This window comes from Salvelinus alpinus, chromosome 27, assembly GCF_045679555.1.
Source record: "Salvelinus alpinus chromosome 27, SLU_Salpinus.1, whole genome shotgun sequence".
NCBI lineage: Eukaryota > Metazoa > Chordata > Actinopteri > Salmoniformes > Salmonidae > Salvelinus > Salvelinus alpinus.
In genome coordinates, this window is record NC_092112.1 from 26,165,280 (window position 1) to 26,188,162 (window position 22,883).

General features: G+C 42.6%; 1 protein-coding gene across 1 annotated transcript; it reads right to left on the bottom strand.

The window, feature by feature from the left end:
• Positions 1-17,838: 17,838 nt before the first annotated feature.
• Positions 17,839-21,587, bottom strand: LOC139556257 (hairy/enhancer-of-split related with YRPW motif protein 2). Its single transcript, XM_071369969.1, has 5 exons — positions 21,374-21,587; positions 20,891-20,969; positions 20,464-20,547; positions 20,253-20,334; positions 17,839-19,747 (listed from the first exon to the last, which is right to left on the bottom strand). The coding sequence occupies exons 1-5, from the start codon at positions 21,454-21,456 to the stop codon at positions 19,071-19,073; spliced, it is 1,005 nt and encodes a 334-aa protein (XP_071226070.1). The 5' UTR covers positions 21,457-21,587; the 3' UTR covers positions 17,839-19,070.
• Positions 21,588-22,883: the final 1,296 nt, after the last annotated feature.

A 22,883-nucleotide genomic window follows, 5' to 3' on the forward strand; every position in this document is an offset into this window, starting at 1 on the left:
GAGGCACAGTCACAGGAAATACTTGCTTTTACCCGCAGTATGGTAGCAGGGTGGAAGTCTTTTCGTGGTAGCAGGGTGGAGATAACCACTTGTGCATTGGGGAAAGTATAAGATTTTTCAATCACTCCCTTGAGTGCTGTGGCCACCCTTTCCTGCTGTGCTCTGCTCTCAGGTCGTTTGTGCCTGTGTGTATTATTATGTGGCTGGTTGACCCTAGTTGGTCCTCAGACAGAAGGTCTAGGTCGCGCTAGGTGTTTGGACACCAGAGTTTAGACACTCTGTATTTGGTAAAAGTTTTTTTTCTTGTATATATTTCCTGTTCGAGTCCATAAGGAGAACAATCTGTGTCTTGTGTATGTCCTCAGTGGGTGTGGGGGGGGTTGTCAGGAGGGCTATCAGGGTGGCTGTCAGAGGGGGTGCTCAGAGGGGGTGGGATCCCCTGGGCTTGGGGTTCTTCATTTGTCTGTCCTGCTGTGATTTTGACGCTATGGTCTGAGGTGGGCTGTTCTGCTGGCTTCTCTGTGGGGGTGGCCACCTCTCAAGTAGGTTGCTCTCTGTCACACGCCATCCCCCTCACCCTCTTCTCCAGCAGTCTGATCCTGTCCTCTAGTGCTCTGTTCTTCTCTTGCTCCTGCTCTTTCTCCTGTTTATGTTGTCTCACTACAGTCCAGAGTGCAGATATGTCTCTCTCCACCTCCAGCTCTCCAGGTCTAGTTAAGGGGGTGTTGTTGTGCTGGACTGTTGTCTAGGTCAGTGTTGACTGGAGTGTAATCACCTGCTGTTCCAGCTCCACCTGCCTTACCTCCAGCTGGGTAAATGTATCCTTCATTTCAGTGAGGGGGTAGTACTCTGTGCTGGGAGGTTGACTTGCTCGGGGTGGGGGTATCTTTCTCAAGGGAGAGATTCTCCTGCTGAGCTATTTAGTCCAGCTGAAACTGTTTGGGGTTGCCCTGTAACAATACTGTTCCAGACATAGAGATTTATATTAGCTGACTCAGAGTCCTCATTGTCTAATATCCTGAGTTCCCACCCCTCGTTAACAACCCCAGCACTTAACAGAGGGGTAGTGTGTTAATATAGCACTGTGCCATGCCATGGGATGGTCTTTGTGGAAGATTAAGTTGCTTATGTTCCCATTTTTATAAGTCGGCAAAAAGTGTCTCTTGATTTTCCATAAGGAGCTCCATTTTGTACTCTTTTCTTGCCAAATAATTTTTTACACACAGAGGATACTGTATTTTAATTACCTCTGAACAGTGGGAGGCATCTTCAAAGCCTTCTGCATTTGGTTGGGGTAGCCTGTCTGATTCTCCTGCCATTGTTGGGCTAAAGGTCTCTGACACCTCACAACTTCAATTAGCACTGGCGTGTCAAGTGAATCTCCTTCTTATTTATTTATTTATTTAACCTTTATTTTACTATGCAAGTCAGTTAAGAACAAATTCTTATTTTCAATGATGGCCTAGGAACAGTGGGTTAACTGCCTTGTTCAGGGGCAGAACGGCAGATTTTTACCTTGTCAGCTCGGGGATTCAATCTTTCAACTTCCCGGGTTACTAGTCCAACACTCTAACCACTAGGCTACCTGCCGCCCCATGATAGTCCAACTCCTTGTCCTAGCAAGATTGCTAGTCCAACTCAGCATTCAGTTCTCATAAAGTAAAATATATCATTGAAATGTATTTTTCTTCTTGGCTTTTGAATATAAAATATAGCAGACTAAACATTACTCACTCAGTTCCAGGTTGGATGGTGTATTTAGTTTGTTTGCCAGAGCATTTGCTGTATAGCTTGGGCCTCCCAGGAAATCCCGTAATTCTGTCCAAAATCAGTTTGTAGGTTTTGAGTTTTGATTTGGAGTGAAGATTATGCTGTGGAGGGTAGAATCCTGTACATGTCCCTGACAAAAAATCCAAGTTTATCTAACACCAAATCTATATTTTTCCAAGAACATGCTGAAAAATACAGGAGCTCATCTGCTCATGACCTCTTATTGTCTGCTAGCCATGTGCTAATGTTAGTAAGCTCTGTGCTAGGTATGCTCTCTAACATGGTTTTAATTTATACATACATGATGCTAAACAAACACACTTGACTGTCTGCATTGTTTGGGAATTGGGATCATGATCGTCTTCATGCAAAGACAACCCCATATATTTAAACTCAGAGATGGAGAATATCCCCAAATAAAAATAAACCAGTCTACCTTGAAATTACAGATTTTATGACCCCACACAACACAATATGATTGTGGTTTGTCTTCCAACAACTGCTTGTATGTATATCTACACATCGTTCTACAGACCCTTAAACACAAGTGTTCCTGGAGGTTCATTTGTGTAATAATTCCAGGAGATTGACCTTCTTCCTGGAAACCTCATCTAGTGATCACGCTTCACTGACTTCACTAGTGTTTAGTAAATGTCTGACACTGCAAAGTTGAATGTGTTAAAAATGTGACTTTCTGAGCCCCGTCCCCTGGTGTGACAAAGACAATACTAGATTCAGGGTTGAAAGGTCACAGACACAGTCAGCCATGCTGTTCTAGTCACAACTCACAGTTCCACAGTACCCACGCTCAGCCGCCCTCCCACAATCTACCAGAGGGTTTTGGACCACGACGCTTATTTCAAGGGCCAGCTTCTCCCTCTGCAGCGGAAGGCAGGCAGGCGAGCAGCAGCCACATTCCCCCTGGCTCAACTTGAACCTGGAACAGAGACCCAGAGGGGGATGTAGCCCTGTCTGCCAAGGGACTGTGACACTCATCAGCACAACAGCAGCCAGATGAAGCATTTTAAGAGGGTCTGGACAAGATGCTACCCCAACCCTTCCATCTCTCTCCCCTGTTCTCCCTACCCCCACCCTCTCACTACCCTCCATCTCTCCCTCTTTCCTCTTCTAAAACACATACTCAGACCAGGGTTTCCGTTATGAAAATGTGGCGCCAGACATTTGACCGGCAGCATTTTAACTTCTCGGAAGTCCAGGAGCAATGTACCGGACCATATGCATTGGGTGCATAACCTGATTAAGCCGTCCACCCACGGTGCTCAGAAGGATAGAAATCACATTTAGATTATGGTAATTAATCTTAACAGAACATGCAAGTCCAGGATGCAATGACGTGTGTCCTTACCGCACACTATAAGTGTCCACATGTACTTTCCCTGTGCCAACAAGACGAGTAATTAACAGCAAAATCACTAGTCTATGCATAGGCGGCGCGTGAGTTTCGTGTTTGGGGGAAGCACATTTTCACCATAAAAATTCACCTTTATAATAAAGCATTCCATGAATCATCGCATTTGCAGACTTGTGTAATGTGATGAGTAGATTGGATAGTCATAATTTAGGCTAATAATATAACTCAATCACTGTTTGCAAAAAAGACTGTTCAATGCATGGCTAAGCTGTCACGCCCTGGCCATAGAGAGGGTTTTTAGTCTCTATTTTGGTTAGGCCAGGGTGTGATTAGGGTGGGCATTCTATGTGTTATATTTCTATGTTTTGGCGGGGTATGGTTCTCAATCAGGGACAGCTGTCTATCATTGTCTCTGATTGGGAATCATACTTAGGCAGCCTTTTTTCCTTTTGGGAGTTGTGGGTAGTCATCTTTGTTAGTGGCACTATAGCCCTGTTAAGCTTCACGGTCGTTTCTTTGTTTCTTGTTTTGTTGGCGACATTTACAATAATAAAGGAAAATGTACGCTCACCACGCTGCACCTTGGTCTCTTTCCGACGACGGTCGTGACATAAGCACATATAGCATAGAGGGCTGAGCGCGTATAGCGTAGAGGCCTGGGCTATAGTCTATATCTGATATGTTTCTTCTTTGCACAGGAAAAACACATTTCATGCAATTCTACTACACATTATATGACTGGAGAGATTAGCAGAATCTTTTTTAATACGACAAATTACAGGGTAGCCTATTCTGCTGACAAACAGATCATTAAAAACAACATTGTCCGTATAATAGGCCTAAAAGAAGGGGAGACACAAATAGAATATGATATCCATCTAAACTGGAGGAGGCAATTATTGTCCAAGAACTAACTTATGTGGCACTGACCCAACAATGATAAAGAGTGAATATGCGCAACGCGCTCTCACCAGGGATATAGCCCATGCTCACCCTGCTGGTGCCAGCAAGATAGCCTATAGGCCTACTGTTGTTCGCTCAATTAAATTGAGAATTTTGATAACTGAAAGACAGCAATAGCCATTGTTTTCATACGATTAAATTTTGAAATTGTCACGCCCTGACCATAGTAAGCTGTTTTTTTTCTGTGTTGGTTGGGGCGTGATAGTGACTAGGGTGGTTCATCTAGGTTTTTGTATGTCTATGTTGGCCTGATATGGTTCCCAATCAGAGACAGCTGTTTATCGTTGTCTCTGATTGTGGATCATATTTAGGTAGCCATTTTCCCCATTGTTAGTTGTGGGATCTTGTCTATGTTTAGTTGCCTGTCTGCACTATTTGTATAGCTTCACGTTTCGTTCGTTGATTTTGTTATTTTTGTTCAGTGTTTCATTCATTAAAAGAGAATGTACGCATACCACGCTGTGCCTTGGTCTCACTCATACGACGATCGTGACAGAAATATTGTGATATGCTTAGCTGGCCCTCTTCTTTTCACTTATAGTTGGGTCAATATTACTAAAAGTGTTCTTTTTTGTCCTCAAGATAAATCATTCCAACTTGTACAGTATATAAAAAATGTACACTGGATAAAATGCTAAAAGGATCCTTATGTGTATATGCCTTCATGATAATAGAGGCATAATGACATAGAATTGATGATGTGATGTGGAAATCATAACATGTCCACCCTGTAAGCAAAAATACAAAAGACGTTAATCGAATTTCATAATTTCTAAATATATTTGTCAAACAATGCAAATTCCTTTTCAAGTGGCAGCCATTATCCTAGCTTCATCGCGATCACTTGGAGCATAGTTTCTCATTTTAGCTCAAAATGTGGACATGCACTCAACAGGGAGGACAAATGGATATCTTGCATTAATGTGTTGCAAAATATGTGTTTTTGTTCATAAATGGTATTACATAATTACAGTATATATAGCATGTATAGTATTTTAAGAATAAATAAATATCAATTGAATCAGGTCTTTCTGAAGGAATGGCACCTCCTCTTAGTGCAGCTGAAAGACAGCGGCAATACAGAGAACGACATAATGCTGACCCAGAAAGAAAGAGAGGGAGAAATGGAGGAAAGATAAAGAGACAGGAAAGAAGAAGGCAATAGCTGAACTCAGTGACAGAGTGCAGCATGCAGAAAGGAAGAAATGGAGATATTCAAAAAGGATACTCCGAGCCAGGGCCAAGGCTAGTGCGTTGCTGCAGTATGCAGAGGTAACCCTCCTTCCTCCCCATACACACATACATACATGTTTTTATTTTTTATTTCACCTTTATTTAACCAGGTATGCCAGTTGAGAACAAGTTGTCATTTACAACTGCGACCTGGCCAAGATAAAGCAAAGCAGTGCGACACAAACAACACAGAGTTACACATGGGATAAACAAACGTACAGTCAATAACACAATAGAAAAGCCTATATACAGTGTGTGCAAATGTAGTACGATTAGGGAGGTAAGGCAATAAATAGGCCATAGTGGCAAAATAATTACAATTTAGCAATTAAATACTGGAGTGATAGATGTACAGTAGCTGTTCAGTAGCTGGCTGAGTATTGAAATGTATAAGGTGTTTGTTACTCTTTATATCTTATCATATGCTATCTCTTCTCACCTCAGATGCATGCCTTAGATGCCATTAAAGGAACAATGAAGATTCATCAGGTTATCAGAGTCTCACCAGGCCAGATAAAATACAGGGACATTACTTGTCTGTGCAAGAAGGATAGTGGCATGTTGGACGGTCCTTGTTTTCAGCTCAAAGAGGCAACTCTGGGTGACACTGTAGCATCTAACCAGCTCCTTGTGTCTCATGACAAGGCTGACACCACATGGTGACCTGGCACCATTGAACTTAATCACGTAGGGGACTGGTGTGTTGTCAATTATGACCATGAAGGATACCCTGGCATCATCATGGATGTAGAGGAACATAACATTAAGGTGAAGTGCATACACCGGAATGGCATCAACAAATTCTTCTGGCCAAGTCCAAAGGAAGATATTTGTTGGTACTCAGTTACATTGTCAAATATCAAGAATTTGTGTAATGTATTTTAAAGAGTAAGACATGACCAACACCACACAATTATAAACTTGGATAAAATATCATTAACTTTTTAGGGATAGGGGGCAGCATTTTCACTTTTGGATGAATTGGTGCCAAAATTGAACGGCCTCCTACTCTGTCCCAGATGATAATATATGCATATTATTATTACTATTGGATAGAAAACACTCTGAAGTTTCTAAAACGGTTTGAATTATGTCTGTGAGTATAACATAACTCATATGGCAGGCAAACTTCCAAACAGGAAGTGAAAATTCTGAAAAGGGTCGATGTGAAAGTCATCGCCTATTCAAATCCCTGTAATTTATGGATCTGTTTGCACTTCATACGCCTTCCACTAGATGTCAACAGTCAGTAGAACGTGGAGTCTCAGGAGGTTCCGGACCGTAGACGGTCTCAGGAGGTTCCGGACCGCGGACCGTCTCGGGAGGTTCCGGACCGCGGACCGTCTCGGGAGGTTCCGGACCGCGGACCGTCTCGGGAGGTTCCGGACCGCGGACCGTCTCGGGAGGTTCCGGACCGCGGACCGTCTCGGGAGGTTCCGGACCGCGGACCGTCTCGGGAGGTTCCGGACCGCGGACCGTCTCGGGAGGTTCCGGACCGCGGACCGTCTCGGGAGGTTCCGGACCGCGGACCGTCTCGGGAGGTTCCGGACCGCGGACCGTCTCAGGAGGTTCCGGACTGCGAAACGTCGCCGGAAGCTCTGGACTGGGAACTGTCGCCGGAAGCTCTGGACTGGGAACTGTCGTCGGAAGCTCTGGACTGGAAACTGTCACCGGAAGCTCTGGACTGGGAACTGTCGCCGGCAGCTCTGGACTGTGGAGGCGCACTGGAGGCCTGATGCATGGGACCGGTACCGGTGGCACTGGGCTGATGACACGCACCTCAGGGCGAGTGCGGAGAGGAGGCACAGGACGTACTGGACTGTGGAGGCGCACTGGAGACCTGATGCGTGGGACCGGTACAGGTGGCACCGGGCTGATGACACGCAACTCAGGGCGAGTGCGGAGAGAAGGCACAGGACGTACTGGACTGTGGAGCCGCACTGGAGACCTGATGCGTGGGACTGGTACAGGTGGCACCGGGCTGATGACACGCACTTCAGGGCGAGTGCGGAGAGGAGGCACAGGACGTACTGGACTGTGGAGCCGCACTGGAGACCTGATGCATGGGACCGGTACAGGTGGAACCGGGCTGATGACACGCACCTCAGGGCAAGTGCGGGGAGGAGGCACAGAACGCACTGGGCTATGAAGGCGCACTGGAGGCATAGTGCGTAGAGTCGGTGCAGGATATGCTGGACCGTGGAGGCGCACTGGAGGTCTGGAGCGCAGAGCTGGCACAACATGTCCTGGCTGAATCCCCCCTGTAGCACGGCAAGTGCGGGGAGCTGGAACAGGCCGCACTGGGTTGTGCTGGCGAACTGGGGGTACCGTGCGTAGAGCTGGTGCAGGATATTCTGGACCGAAGAGACGCACCGGAGGCCAGGAGTGCCTCCTGTGCCACAATCCGTCCTGGCTGAATGCCCAACCTAGCACAGCAACTGCGGGGAGCTGGAACAGAGCGCACCGGGCTATGAATGCGTACTGGAGACACCGTGCGCATCACTGCATAACACGGTGCCTGACCAGTCACACGCTCCCCACAATAAGCACGGGGAGTTGGCTCAGGTCTAAACCCTAACTCCGCCAATCTCCCCATGTCCCCCCCCAAAAAAAATGTTTTTGGGGGCTGCCTCTCGTGCTTGCTCTCGTGCTTGCTCGTATCGTTGCCGTTCTACTTTCGCTGCCTCTATCTCCACCAAGATGGGCTCCCCCCTCAAAATAGAAATGTCAGCCTTAATTGTGCATTATTGTAGCATGCAGTAGTGTAGTATTGTATAGGGTGAAATGTTGTTAAGTTTGCATTGGTCTGTGAAGCTGACACAGCAGGTTTCCATTGATACATGTAATAGACATTGAACTCCCTGCCAAGGTCATTCACTGCAGACTGCAGAGGGAGTGGCCTAAAAGCCCATTGTTAGAATCTCACTAGGAAGCCCCTTCCAGCTGGGGTCTGAGCCAGGATTTCCGTTAGTCTGCTATAGTCAGCTTTTGGACGTAAATGTGAATAAATAGTAAAAGCCGATAAATACAATTGGCAACGTCTGGGAGAAGAAAACAAATTCCATTGCAAAATAATGCGTCATCTAATTTGCATCTTATCTTTCTAAATTGAGACATGTATATGCCTAGGCTACTTTGAAGCAAAGTAAAACATGCATCATAATATGTAGTAAAATGTTCAGGTTTCAAACAATTAAGTAGCTATGCGTTTACAAAATGCATAGTGCCTCCAGCTCATTGCAAAATGGTTTGTGACTCGCTGATGAAGCCTGCCTTCTATTGCTAATGCATTTGAATGGCAAATGGAAAGCGCCCTTCAATTACCAGTTGAGAAATAAAAATAGTTGCTATTTTCAATCATGGCCAAAAACTATTTTTCAACACACAATCGCATTTAGAATTGTTGCGCAATGACTGGGTTTATAAAAGCGCTGTGTGACAGACTGTCTGCTCAAGATGCTCTGTATCTTTGTGATACGAGTGTGATAAATAAGATGCATAACGAATATACACACACACACCAATTTAATTCCACTGAATTATGCAAATGAACCCATGGACCAATTTACATTGCCAGTCAAATGTATTTACATCTAAAAAGCATTATTTTGCAATGGAATTAGTTTTCTTCTCCCAGACAATTGGCCGGTGCCAATTGTATTTATCGGCTTTTCTATTTATTCACATTTACGTCCAAAAGCTGACTATAGCAGACTAACGGAAATCCTGGCTCAGACCCCAGCTGGAAGGGGCTTCCTAGTGAGATTCTAACAATGGGCTTTTAGGCCACTCCCTCTGCAGTCTGCAGTGAATGACCTCGGCATGGAGTTCAGTGTCTATTACATGTATCAATGGAAACCTGCTGTGTCAGCTTCACAGACCAATGCAAAATTAACATTTCACCCTATACAATACTACACTACTGCATGCTACAATAATGCACAATTAAGGCTGACATTTCTATTTTGAGGGGGGAGCCCATCTTGGTGGGGCTCCAGAGTGGCGAAGTGGTCTAAGGCACTGCATCTCAGTACTAGAGGTGTCACTATAGACCTTGGTTCAATTCCAGGCTGTATCACAACCAGCTGTGATTGGGAGTCCCATAGGGCGGCGCACAATTGGCCCAGCGTCGTCCAGGTTTGGCCGGAGTAGGCCGTCATTGTAAATAAGAATTGCCTTGTCTAGTAAAATAAATACAAATTAATTTGAGAGTGTTTCCCATCTAGTCCAAAATCTAAAGATTAAATAACATGTTTGAAATGTATATTTGTAATTTAGCAGAGCAATTAGGGTTAAGTGCCTTGCTCAAGGGCACAGAGAGATTTTTCATCTTGTCAGCTTCTAACCACCTTTTGGCTACTGGCTCAACACTGTAACCGCTAGGCTACCAGCCACCACAAAATGTGATTTTCCTGTGTTTTATATATAGTTCCACACTATGAGGTTGGAATAATACTGTGAAATGTGAAAATTATAATGCCTTTTTAGTGTAAGAGCTATTTGAAATGACCGCTTGAGTTTTGGTCTGCCTGGTGGTAAATTAGTTAACAGATCAATAAGAAAGAGAGTTCCAAACCTCTCGGCCAATAACAGCTAGTTTTCAGTTTTCCTATCCCCACCCAGACAGTCCTCGCAAAATTCTTGCTTGAGATGTTGCTCTTTATCAAGAAGCGATTTTTGTTTCTTTTTGACCATTTTCATTTTTAAATCAGTGAGGTACTTAATTGTTAACCAGAAAATATTTGATTGAGATAAAAACAGCTGCATTGGATCTTTAAGCATGTTCTTTGAAGTTCATCTAATTTCTCTGAAGTCCATTTAAATCTAAATTAGATTAAATACATTGATGTCTGTGCAAGGAAATGTATACACTGCTTTATTCTCTCTGTCCTAGTCTACACTGCATCACAACCTTTTGTTGAGTCACATACTATAGCTTTCATGGCCCAGTGGTAGGGGAAACAGCATCTTAATATAGTGGAGAAATGTACATTTACAGCAGTATAAGAGCAGTATGGCTGAATTCCTCATATCTCCTGTTCAGAGTGCCTTGCATTCCAGTAACGAAGAGAGCCAGCAACCTCAGAGACTAAACTCTCACTCCCACTGACTGAAACCACTGAAGCAAATTAATTATTTGATGCCTTTTCAGAATGGACCAGAAAATAGCCTTAGCCAACTATGAAAGCGAATCACGACAAAGGGAAGGAGGAGATGAATGAAATATGTTCCAAAGTTTGAGAGATTAGCTATGTCAATATTCAGTGGCTGGGGTGACCTAGATGCTGGCGTTTAATAGAAACTTTGATTTTTGGTTGGCTCAAGGCTCTGCTGACGTGTTTAATGACACTGAAATAGATCCCTGGTGGAGATTGCAGCCTCACAAAGCCACTTGCCTGTAAAGCTCTCCTGCGTAGCTGCTAAGATGCTGTTAGGAGGCAGGGCTTGTTGCCGTGGCCCATCCTGGAGGAGAGAGAGGATATGAGAGTTCCCGATAAGCTCTAATCAGAAAGTGAGAAGCATTGTGCCTCCACCCCCTTACCCACGACTCTTCAAAGCAGCCACTCACTTTGAAGAGACATTATCTATCATGCTAATGTCGAGAGCGGAGAGATTCTGACAATAAGTTATTTAACAGAGTCATCAAACACTAAAGTACCCACATCCGGCTGCTGTTTAGAAACACGGCTTATATTATATAGAAGGTGCAATCATCCATTTATATGGCACAAATATATCCTCCAAAAACATAACAAATAGAGTTCCCTTCACTGAGTTTGGACTGATTGTGGAAGGCTACAAGGCAGCTTTGTCAATGCATGGAGCAATGCTGGAGCATGTGTCTGACTGCTGTTTTTGGCCTATGAGTGTGTGGCAGGGATGCAAACTGGTGAGGGCACAAAAAGGTGAAACCTTCAGTGCCATGGTTTTAATAGTCCTTCAGTGTCATGGTTTTAATAGTCCTTCAGTGCCATGGTTTTAATAGTCCTTCAGTGTCATGGTTTTAATAGTCCTTCAGTGCCATGGTTTTAATAGTCCTTCAGTGTCATGGTTTTAATAGGCCTTCAGTGTCATGGTTTTAATAGGCCTTCAGCGCCATGGTTTTAATAGGCCTTCAGTGTCATGGTTTTAATAGGCCTTCAGCGCCATGGTTTTAATAGGCCTTCAGCGCCATGGTTTTAATAGGCCTTCAGCGCCATGGTTTTAATAGGCCTTCAGCGCCATGGTTTTAATAGGCCTTCAGCGCCATGGTTTTAATAGACCTTCAGCGTCATGGTTTTAATAGGCCTTCAGCGCCATGGTTTTAATAGGCCTTCAGTGTCATGGTTTTAATAGGCCTTCAGTGCCATGATTTTAATAGGTCCTTCAGTGCCATGGTTTTAATAGGCCTTCAGTGCCATGGTTTTAATAGGCCTTCAGTGCCATGGTTTTAATAGGCCTTCAGTGCAATGGTTTTAATAGGTCTTCAGTGTCATGGTTTTAATAGGTCTTCAGTGTCATGGTTTTAATAGGCCTTCAGCGCCATGGTTTTAATAGGCCTTCAGTGCAATGGTTTTAATAGGTCTTCAGTGTCATGGTTTTAATAGGTCTTCAGTGTCATGGTTTTAATAGGTCTTCAGTGCCATGGTTTTAATAGGCCTTCAGTGCCATGGTTTTAATAGGCCTTCAGTGCCATGGTTTTAATAGGTCTTCAGTGTCATGGTTTTAATAGGTCTTCAGTGTCATGGTTTTAATAGGAAAATGGTGATCCTCTCTCAACATTTTGCTGTGTTATCATAGCTAATGTCTCTCGGGGTAGGCTGCCTCACTGAGTGAGATGCAGAGAGTGAGGGATAATATAGCCTCCCTAGATCTCTGTCTGTGAGTGTGTGTGTGTGTGGTGGTGGTGGGTATTGTAGAGGGGGGGGGGGGGGGGTGGATGTGTGGATGTGCACCAGGGTAATAAACGTCACCGGCTAGCCCCTGAAGCTATGTCATATTTTTCTCACACACTAAACCATTGTCATTGCAACTGAACTTATGAAAAACTACAGTACCCCTCTCATGGCAGATCATTGGGGGATCATGTGAAGTATATATCAAGAAAGAAATACATCATGATGTAACAATCTGGAACATTGGTACCAGATGTATTAGATTTTGATATCAAACCAGTGGAGGTGATCACTGAATACCAGAACAGTTGTGATTATGTGATTTCAGTCACACTTCATGATTTCAACAACATAATTTCCCCAGCTTTTACAAAAGGTAACTTTCCCCTCTATCAAATCATTGTTATTCCTGATCTTTGACAAGTATCTGACTGGTAATAGGCCTATAGCATTCCCTGATAAGCCTACATATTTTTCTGATACATCTTTTAAAAAGTCTAAACCATTAAAAAGAGTAGATTCATAAACCGATAAACACCCTGGTTTAATGTTTTCTGTGTTATGTTTCTGTGTGCGAAACTGTGAAATGTGTAACCATTGACACATGAACCCACTGGGCATCTTTTGGACATTTGAACACTTCAATTTTTTGGGGATGTGCCCTCAACTAGAACACGGGATTTACAACCGAAAAAAATCCATGTCGTCGTTATGAAACCACATGCCAATTTTTGCCCGCTGGGAGAGTACCATGTCTTCACATCTTCTCTTATGACTCCCTGGCTGAACACTGTCTAAACACCGGCATACAGACTGTAGGCGATCATAAGACAGCCAGATAAAATACAGTTATGTCAGAGCAAACACAGCCTGGTTAATTCTGATATGGTCTCTACAGAGAGGCTCTGATACCCATCAGGCATCAATGTAGCATCCAGGGCCCAAGACTTATCGGCGGTGACAAACCATGTTAGCACCAGGCCCCAGTGTGCTGCGACTGGGAATTGATTGTGGGAGGGAGAGGGAGGACACTGTAAGCAAAACGCCTCATGTTAGATAAGATCAGTGTGGCAGCTGTCTGCAAACAGAACCAGAACCCTGCAGGTCACATGGTCCAGATAACTGATCGAGATAAGCGCTCACGATAAATGCATGTAAGTCCTTTTTATTTCAGTCCCATTGAGACCAAGGTCTCTTTTACAAGTGAGCCCTGAATATACACAATTTACAAAACATAATACAAATAAACAAAATACAATCAAGAGAAACAATCACATTCCTCTGCAAAGTGGTCCCCAATCAACAATTTTAACTACCTGAGAGGCACCAGTACATCTAGTGGTAGGGAACTCTGTCGATTTTCCCATACATTGGGTGAAAATAAACTAAAAGCAGATTTCCCTAACTCTGTTTAATAATGAGTTTAGGCCTTAACCTTTTTAGAAGCATAAGTTACTATATTCTCTACACTATAATTCAGAATTGAACAATATGAAAATACTTACTATGAAAGGCTACATGTCTACTGATTAGCAGCAGCTGTACACTACGCTTCTGAGGCAGGGCGCAAGGACCTGTGTATCAGAACTAGAGCTTTAGTGACACCATGAGGTGATGATGAAGCATTACAATTCATCTTTACCTGATCAAGCTAGAGAATTTAAATGCTACTTTAACTAATTTAATATCTGAAGCATTAATGATCAAGTGAAGTATAACTGTACTCGATGTAGAGACCACAGTGTGCAGTAGCTGGCCCCTCCATGACCCTGTGACTGGCCGCCACAGCTGGGATCCCACTGTTGGAACACCACAACTCCACTTATTAGCATAGGGCTATCATGAAACAATACATAAAGCCAAGCAAATGTTCATCCAATCCAGTTTGGCTATCAGTGTGTGTGTGGCAGGGTCGAGGTTCATTTCATTGAAATTCCAGTCAATTCAGGACGTACAGAAAGGTAATCAACTTAAACGGCACTATCACAAACTGAAATCGGCTACACATGACAATGCATTGCCTAATACGTTAGACTGTTACCATGGTTACCCCATGGATATTCAGTCTGAATATATATTCAGTCCCCCCCCCAAAAAAAAGAGTCTACACAGGCCAGAATGTTTAATAAAATTGTATTTAAAACGTACTTTACCAGTTGTTCCTGCAGTTGGCCATTTTGACAGTAGGAAGTGGAGATACAACTTTTTGTGGCGCTGGTCTGTAAATGGCTCTGTCCACTTGTATTTCCGGTTCGTATTTTCAATCTCCTGACACATTGCACGATGAACAATATGTAAACAATAGCCAAAACGTAACCAAACGTTGTCGACCGAAGCACGTTTTCTCCAATCAGCTGGGAGTGCTTGCTCCTTACTGCAAATTAAAAGTCGGCAATATTCGGTCTGTAGTTCGGTTACGCTCTGCCATTGTTTATGTATGTTTATGTCCAAGTGTTTACTTCGGGTGCGAATTGCATCAGTATAGAAAATCCAAACCGAAAATCCAAACCAACAGAAGCATATACAGGCCAGTGTAATGAATGTCGGGATAACACTTCCCTGTGGATATTTTGTCTCTGATTACCTCTGACATAAGGACAAAATCAGCAGACAACATCTGAAGTGCAAATTAAGTTTACTCAACATTCTGACTTGTAATGGGACTTTCGGAAATGTTGAGCCTACATGTTAGAGACGAGAGTAAGTCTTCCACCATCATATTCTAAAAGGGACTAGACAATGCATGGACTTTAACTCATAGTAAAAACTGTATGACGGGCTCGGGAAAATTGATAATTAACTTGTGCTAAAACTCATTTACACCGTAGATTACTACTAGCTAGTTACCGGTAATCTCAACTCAATGACCCAATTGTTGCATGCAAAGGACCTACTCAGTGACCCTAATGCTGCAAAGTAGGCTACCAGAGGTCAATAGAGAGAGAGTCACATAACCGTCTACTGCACTTCAGGCTACCACTTTAATAATTGTATCCCTACAATCCAGTCATATATGTATCTTATTCTCTGGGTCCAAATGGTTCAAATCTATGTCTATGGATTGGCTAATGGGTATCCAAGTGTAACGGATGTGAAATGGCTAGCTAGTTAGCGGTGGTGCACGCTAACAGCCTTTCAATCGGTTACGTCACTTGCTCTGACACCTTAAAGTAGTGGTTCCCCTTGCCCTGCAAGGGCCGCAGCTTTTGTGGAGCGATGGGTAACGACGCTTCGTGGGTGACTGTTGTTGATGTGTGCAGAGGGTCCCTGGTTCGCGCCCGGGTCGGGGCGAGGGGACGGTCTAAAGTTATACTGTTACACAATGATTGAATAGATTTAATCACAAGGTGGCGACATTGCTATGGTTTCCTGCAATCACTCACTTGAACATCTTCTAGCCAACTTTGTGTAAATGATAGAATGTGATTTGTCACCTGTAGCCTACAACTTCAGATTGTCAGTTTTTTTTAAATATTGTTTTTCGTTAGGTAGGCCTAACTTTAGATGGTGGGACAACCTACTGAAACTAATCCTGTAACCTATAAGAAGTAGGTTATTTTCAATTTAAGAAATAAACACTTGTTGCAACATGATCACAAATGTTTAAAATAATTTTAAGATTTAGATCAACTTGTTGAGTTTGGCAATTATAAGTAAAAGTAAAAAGTTAGGTATTTTGGCCTTCTTGACGAAGCTTCATTGATGATAATGAATCAGTCTTAAGTAAGAACATCAAATCCGTTGTTGTCAATGTGAATAAAAAATTTGGCACGTAATAAAATTGAAAAAAATATTGGAATTAGGGTACATGCCAAAAACGGCACATTGATAACCAAGAGATGATGCATCTCGAAACTTTATAGTAGACTCAGTTTCCTAAAATAATATGGAATCGATAAACACTAGATTTAACAATGATAAACGATGATGTACACTAAAAGGTGTACAGACCAGCACAGGCCATCCTAGCCCTCGAAAACTCTAGGTGGCCTTCGCCATACATTTCGCAAGCCATTAGCTTCGCCCATGACTGCCTCATATGAACTACAATCCCACCGCTGTTTTAACGTTTAGAATCATCGCTTGCGATACGACTTTCGAAACATATCGCATATCGAAACACTTTCGAAACGTACCTTTAATCAGCGAGAAAGAATCCTACAAATTAAAAAGAGAAACTTACTGTAGCAGTCTTTCACAGATACACACAGCAATGGGCGCCTCCATCTAACGAAACTACACTTCCCGAGTTACGCTTACACAAATGTGTTCTGAGCATGCTAAGTGGCTAATTAGCACAGGTGGTCGCATCTTGTCTTCTGTCTGTTTTATGTAAATAAGCGCTGTAACATGGAGATATGACCATGTGGGAACCCTAACCCTACCAAGGTATGTATCAATTTAATATATATATATTTTTTTATGATTTCTTGCTGATATGAAAGATAAGGTCCTTATGCTTCCAATACCGTACCGCTTTGAGCATTGGGGATCAGAAGACGCCTTCGTCCAATGACTCTTATGTGCAATGTAGTAGAACTGAGAGTCATGATCAAGGGGTAAGGCCATCCCACAGCATTGGCCATTTCATGTTTCTGTGGATCATGTGATTTATGACAGCCACTTCAATGCGCTCACCCCGGCGTGAGAACCAGTCCAGAGCAAAGCAGATAACCCTCTGATTTATAACCGAGCGCTGTTCCCATGATTGTCGGTGGGCAGTAGGCAGAAATGCTGATACTTTTCCTCTTAAGGAATTTAATGGTTTGACAGTGATTTACTAACGTAAATCTTTCTAACAGACCCGTGACAAAGAGAGTGCATTAGGCTAGTAAATACCCATCTTGGGAGGAGTGACCAAAGTTGTTTTTCCTTTATACCTCATTGCGCAAAAACTGTTTAAATCAATGTTTTTTCCACGTCATTTCAACCCAAAAAAATCTGTGATGATGACGTTGAATCAATGTGGAAAACTGATTAGATTTGCAAAAGTCATCAATTTAAGGGTATTTCGTCTTATTGTCACCCAACTTTTAACCTAAATCCAATGACATGGTTACTTTTTTTGTTGATTTCACGTTGAATTCACGTTAGTTGAAAACTCAACCAAATGTAAATCAAAATTAGATGTTAAACTGATGTCTGTGCCAGGTGGGACCAGTTCCAAACCAACGGTTCGTCAGGGATGCTGATACCCTGCAATCGCGTTGACATATTCTTTCTCCAAGGGAGAAAATAACCGAACCAGACTGTGTACATATTCCCTTTTTCCCCTTTGAATACCATCTCGCATAACAATAGGCTAACCAATAACATTATAGCATACAATTGTCAGGAGGTGCAGTCCAAAATTGTCACAATAGACACATGGAAATTGATATATTTTTAAACTTCAATGTCTATAGGTCCCTACAGTAGATATAATTACAGAATAGGGTGAGTTGTTGTCTCGAAAGGCTGTAGAAATGTTGGTGACTGATTTACAACTCTGTGTACAGACAGTGCCAGTTGTGCAATTGTTATTATGTGTGTCTCTCTTACAGAGTTTTGTTTTACCCATCCTCTCAATAACACATAACAGGAAGGAGGAATATTTTCCCTCACCAAAATAGATTAAACGTATACTTTGTGGTCTTCAAAAAACTATTTATTTTATTATGGCGTTAGAGCATTGGCACATACTCTGGCTCCATTGATCTGCTGTGGTGAAAACAAAGAAGAATATGCTCTGAGTGGCCAAATATATATATATATAAAAAACATTTTTAATCAGTGACATCTGTAGAGTAGGCCTAGAGGGCTTGTTTGCATAGGCAACTGTTACAAAAGAAAAAAGCCAAACAAGTTACAGTTGTATCATTGAACTGCAGTTGGAAGTACTAGGCTATGTGATGTGTTGTTTTTGTACTTTCTAAAGGAAAAAGCGCCTGTCACTTCTTTCCAGCAGCAAATTGAAGTGCATCACCAAATATGTATTCTTCTATCTTCAATATAGCTTGTAGTTCATCTCATATTTACAAACGTGTAAATTCATGGATTAGATTAGAAACACTCTGCTTTGATTCATTCGTTGACTGATTATCTCCAAACCCTTTGGTTCTTCATCTGATTGATTAGAACAACTCCTAAAGACACTGCCCACTGTCATGACGTTGAATCAAAGTGGAAAACTGATTGGATTTGAAAAAGTAATCAAAGGGAATTTCGTATATTTTTCACCCAATTTTTAGCCTAAATCCAATGACATGGTAACATTTTTGGTTGACAACATTTTTGGTTGACAACTCAACCAAATATAAATCAAAAGTAGACATTGAACTGGTGTCTGAGTCCAGTGGGTGCTTTGTGAGTGTTTATCACATTATTTCCCCACCAAGAAAATCAACTGAGTTGAGGTCAGAGGTCAGAGCAAAACAAAACTTCTACTGGATATTTTAAGGAATTTTGTTTCTATTTCACATATTCAGAAAATAATACTCATAATAATATGAATTATCTAGCCAATTTTGGGGAAGCAAATGGTCTAGTGACAGTGTTAAGAAAATGATGAAAACAAACTGACACTGAAAATGGAGAAATAGACAGAGGCTAGATAGGTCCAATTTGAGTGTTGTTATTCAATAAAAAATAAATCATTAGTACATTTTAAGTGGATTTCATTATCGTCGCTCTCGCTCCCATAAGATAACTTGCATTTGCTCTGAATCTGTACACAGTCAGAAATTAAATAAGCTGGTGGAATAAAAGTCCATGAACACCAAAAAATCCAAGCTATAGTTAATAAAACAGTCTTGTTCCTTTATCTTCAAAGTGTGGAAGTCCTCTAGCCACCAGGAGACCTTTGAAAAGTCAAACACTTAAAAGGCTCCTACTTCTGTTCCCCAAGGTCTGTATGGTTTGCTGCTGCTGCTCTCTCTGTCTCTGCTCTGCTGTGAGGTGGATGTGGTGGAAATGGAGGGGCTCACAGCTGAAGTTACCATAGACGCTGTGCTGCTCACACTGTGAGGTGTGAAGATGGGGAATCCTCCAGGGAATGACAGGGGGAAAGTCTGGGCCGCAGCAGCAGCGGCCGCAGCGTGAACAGTAGCCGAGAGCGACAGGAGGGAGGTGGAGAGCGGGGGGACGCAGGGCGCCACGCTGCCATTAGAGGGCGCCCTGTGAGAGGAGTCGGTATGGGAGAAGGTTGCCGTGAGGAGGGCCGAGCCACGCTGGGGCACCTCCATAGACAGTCTGCTGGCGGCGCTGTCTGAGGAGGGCAGTCCATTCTGCTGGAGGAAGGTGGTGGGGAAGGGGTGGAAGGCGGCGGCCCAGTGGTGAGGGTGGAGCGCCTGCTGGTGGTGTGCCATAGATGAGGTCATGGCAGCCGCCTCCCTCTGGGAGGCGCAGGTGCTGAGGTGGGAGACCAGGCGCACACGCAGGGGGTCGCTACTGTCTAATCCCTCCACAGAGCTCAGGTATCTGGCCACCTCCGTCAGACACTCCCTGAAGCCCACACTCATGAAGTCCATGGCCAGGGAGTGGGCATCAAAATACCCTATAGAGACAGACAAGCCGACAGACACAAAGGAAGGATATTGAAATTATGAATGCCAAACACCTATAAATACTGCCGGTCTCTCTAACGATCTGTAATGTAGCCACCAGCTACTGATGGGAGTGATTAGTAAATGGAGAGGGATGGATACATGCTGGTCTCCCAGGCTGACCATTAGGGCGCCGTCTGTGCTTCCAGGCATAACCTTAACAGTCTGGGATTGTGCTGGGATGTTTATATGTTTGTTTTGTCTCACCTGTTTTTACACTTGCAGAAAACCCAAAACAAACCCCTGACAGGGCAACCTGTGAATGCAGCCTTCTCCCCTCCCACGGATTTATGAAAGCAAACACAATCCAAGGGTCAAGTGCTCCTTTAGTCCCAGCAGCACTTTTCCACGAGTTCAAACCTACCATTAGCATTTATTTCCACTTGTCAAAGGGGACTGCTCACTCAGATTTCACTACACAGTAAGGCAGAGAGAAGCAGCCAATTAACTCCTTACCTTTACCGCCAGTGGCCTGCAGCATCTTTAGGTGATCCACTGTCATCTGCAATATTTCTGCCTTCTCTAATTTGGCTGAACCCTGCAAGGAGCAACAGGATGTATGAGGCTTAGAACTCTCATAACTTTCAATTAAAAATATCCACAAAATGTCATAACTGTTTTGATGAAAATGAAACTTTGCAGTAAGTTCCTTTTAATTTCAACTCACTTGTTTTTCAAATGCAGTTGGGACAAGTCGACGTAACTCCGATAAACTATTATTGATTCGATCCCTCCTTCTCTTCTCGATGATCTACAATAGATACATATTTTATTGCATACTTTGAAATATAATAATACAAGGCCTAATAATAATAATTTTAACAATAACGCTACAATAATTAAATACATGTTTAAATAATAAGTAATACACAATAAAGATAACTACAATGGAATAAGAGGACAACAATGTAAATAAGTCCCAGACTTTAGTGTGTGTTATCCGCGATGATTTTACTCACGTACATGTACGTCTTTTTCAAGTCTTATGTGTGCTCGTTTTTAAAACAGTCGAATTAATAAACTAAACTTCATTATTAAATAATAAGTTATACATAATAATAATGATGATAATAAACTACTAAATAAATAATTACCCCTCTTCGTTTTTTTCTTGCCATAACTTGGGTTGTTGTTGTTGGGGAGCCACATCTAATAAATGATCCATTGCTGTGCCTGCATGGGACAAACATAAGATATATGTTCATTTTACTCAGCAGAGTGTTTTCTTTTTGTTATAGATGAGCAACTATCCAAAACCACACAGTTTACATTGTGTAATTTATGCATCAATGCATATTTTGATAACACTAATGTAGCCTGCACTAATACTCTATTTATAATACCTTAAAGAGAATTCTCCAAAATGTTCCTCGCTCATGAACCACACATAAAGGTGATGATTTGCACTTGTCACCTGAAAGTTTACACCAGAGTGAAACTTTTTTGCCATGCACATTTGACAAACTTTACTCAACTTAAAAGTTTCATCCGTTTTGCCTCCTACACGCGGAAAAATGACCAATGACATTCTGTATCTACCCAATATTTTCCCCAAATCTCCATCTTTAAGAACTCACCCAGAATAATTATTCTCACTGCCAACATCAATAGTTTCATCCATGTCGCTGTCAGAAGTACTATCCTCACAAGGCCTCTTCATGGTGATACACTCGCTGTCTCTACTAACGTCTCCGTGGATGGGTGCGCGTCCAGGTAGACTTGACTGGTGCGTGTACAATTCCCTTTGTACAGCTTTCCCAACGTGCTGTTGGAGCCTCAATCACAGACGCAGGGGAGCGTAGCTGCCAACGTCCTGCTTGGGAACACCCACAGCAGAAAAAACACGCCCCGAGCCACTGAGCAATGAGAGAGAGGTTTGTGCTCCAGCGCTGGACCAAGTTCGCTAGATAATTGACTGCACAGTTTTAGTACTGTTTAAGACACCCGCGAGCCGCGAAAAGCGTGAGGAACTGTTTACACGAACTCGGAATGTGACAGAACATATAACACTGCTTGACCATGACAAAACATGTATGTGTGGCAGATAATAGTCAATTATAGTCGCCAAACCGTTACCTGAACTTGAAAAAAGAAAGCAAAAGTAGATCATAAAAAAAAAGATGATCAAAATCTAAAATATATAATCATTGATAAATATATAGACTTTATGTTGCTAAAATCATTCATCTTCAGTGAGAAAGGCATTCCTCTGAGCAACCCCTCCTGCAAATATCCATGTCTCCAAATTAATTTTACACAACTTGGACAACTTTTTTTTCTTTGTTTGGCTATGTGAGTATTTCCAGCAGCAGTGGACATAGGGACAATGACATATTATATACTATTACTACTTTTTTATTTCCCCCCAGAACTGTATTCACTATCATTCCCCGTCTGCTATTTGTATTTTATTTATTTAACCTTTATTTAACTAGGCAAGTCGGTTAAGAACAAATTCTTATTTACAATGACGGCCTACCAAAAGGCAAAGGCGTCCTGTGGGGACGGGGGCTTGGATTAAAAATATAGGACAAAACACACATGATGACAAGAGAGACACCACAACACTACATAAAGAGAGACCTAAGACAACAACATAGCATGGCAGCAACACATGACAACACAGCATGGTCGCAACACAACATGACAACAATATGGTAGCAACACAACATGGCAGCAGCACAACATGGTAGGAGCACAGAACGCGGGTATACAGAGATGACAAGTTTACAGAGGAGTTTAGAGTGCAGTATGCAGAGATTTAGTAATATACTTTTGAATTATGTGTTGAATAGTTTGAATAGGTTGCCAGAATAACCTGAAGAAATACATTTTCATAATTTATCACATGAGCCTATTATGAAATGGCTGTCAAAGGGATGGTGTGTTTAAGAGAAGTTAGATAATCTAAGGAAAATTGAAGATGGTGGAACTGAACATCCTGACCACAAGCAATCCCAATCTGCCCCCAGGGAGGGGAAGGAGTGTGTAGTGTGTACTGTAGGACATCATGGACTTGCATGGAGAATGTCAAGAGTCTACACCTGGTCTTGAACTGAGAATGTCTTCTAAACATAAAGGACTATT

Bases quoted from the DNA above. Each gene is read 5' to 3' on its own strand.
- LOC139556257 (XM_071369969.1), bottom strand. From the start codon at position 21,456: ATGAAGAGGCCTTGTGAGGATAGTACTTCTGACAGCGACATGGATGAA. The intron at 20,970-21,373 runs GTGAGTTCTTAA...TGTCCCATGCAG, and splicing joins AGTGAGAATAATTATTCTGG to GCACAGCAATGGATCATTTA. The intron at 20,548-20,890 runs GTAATTATTTAT...TATCTATTGTAG, and splicing joins CAAGAAAAAAACGAAGAGGG to ATCATCGAGAAGAGAAGGAG.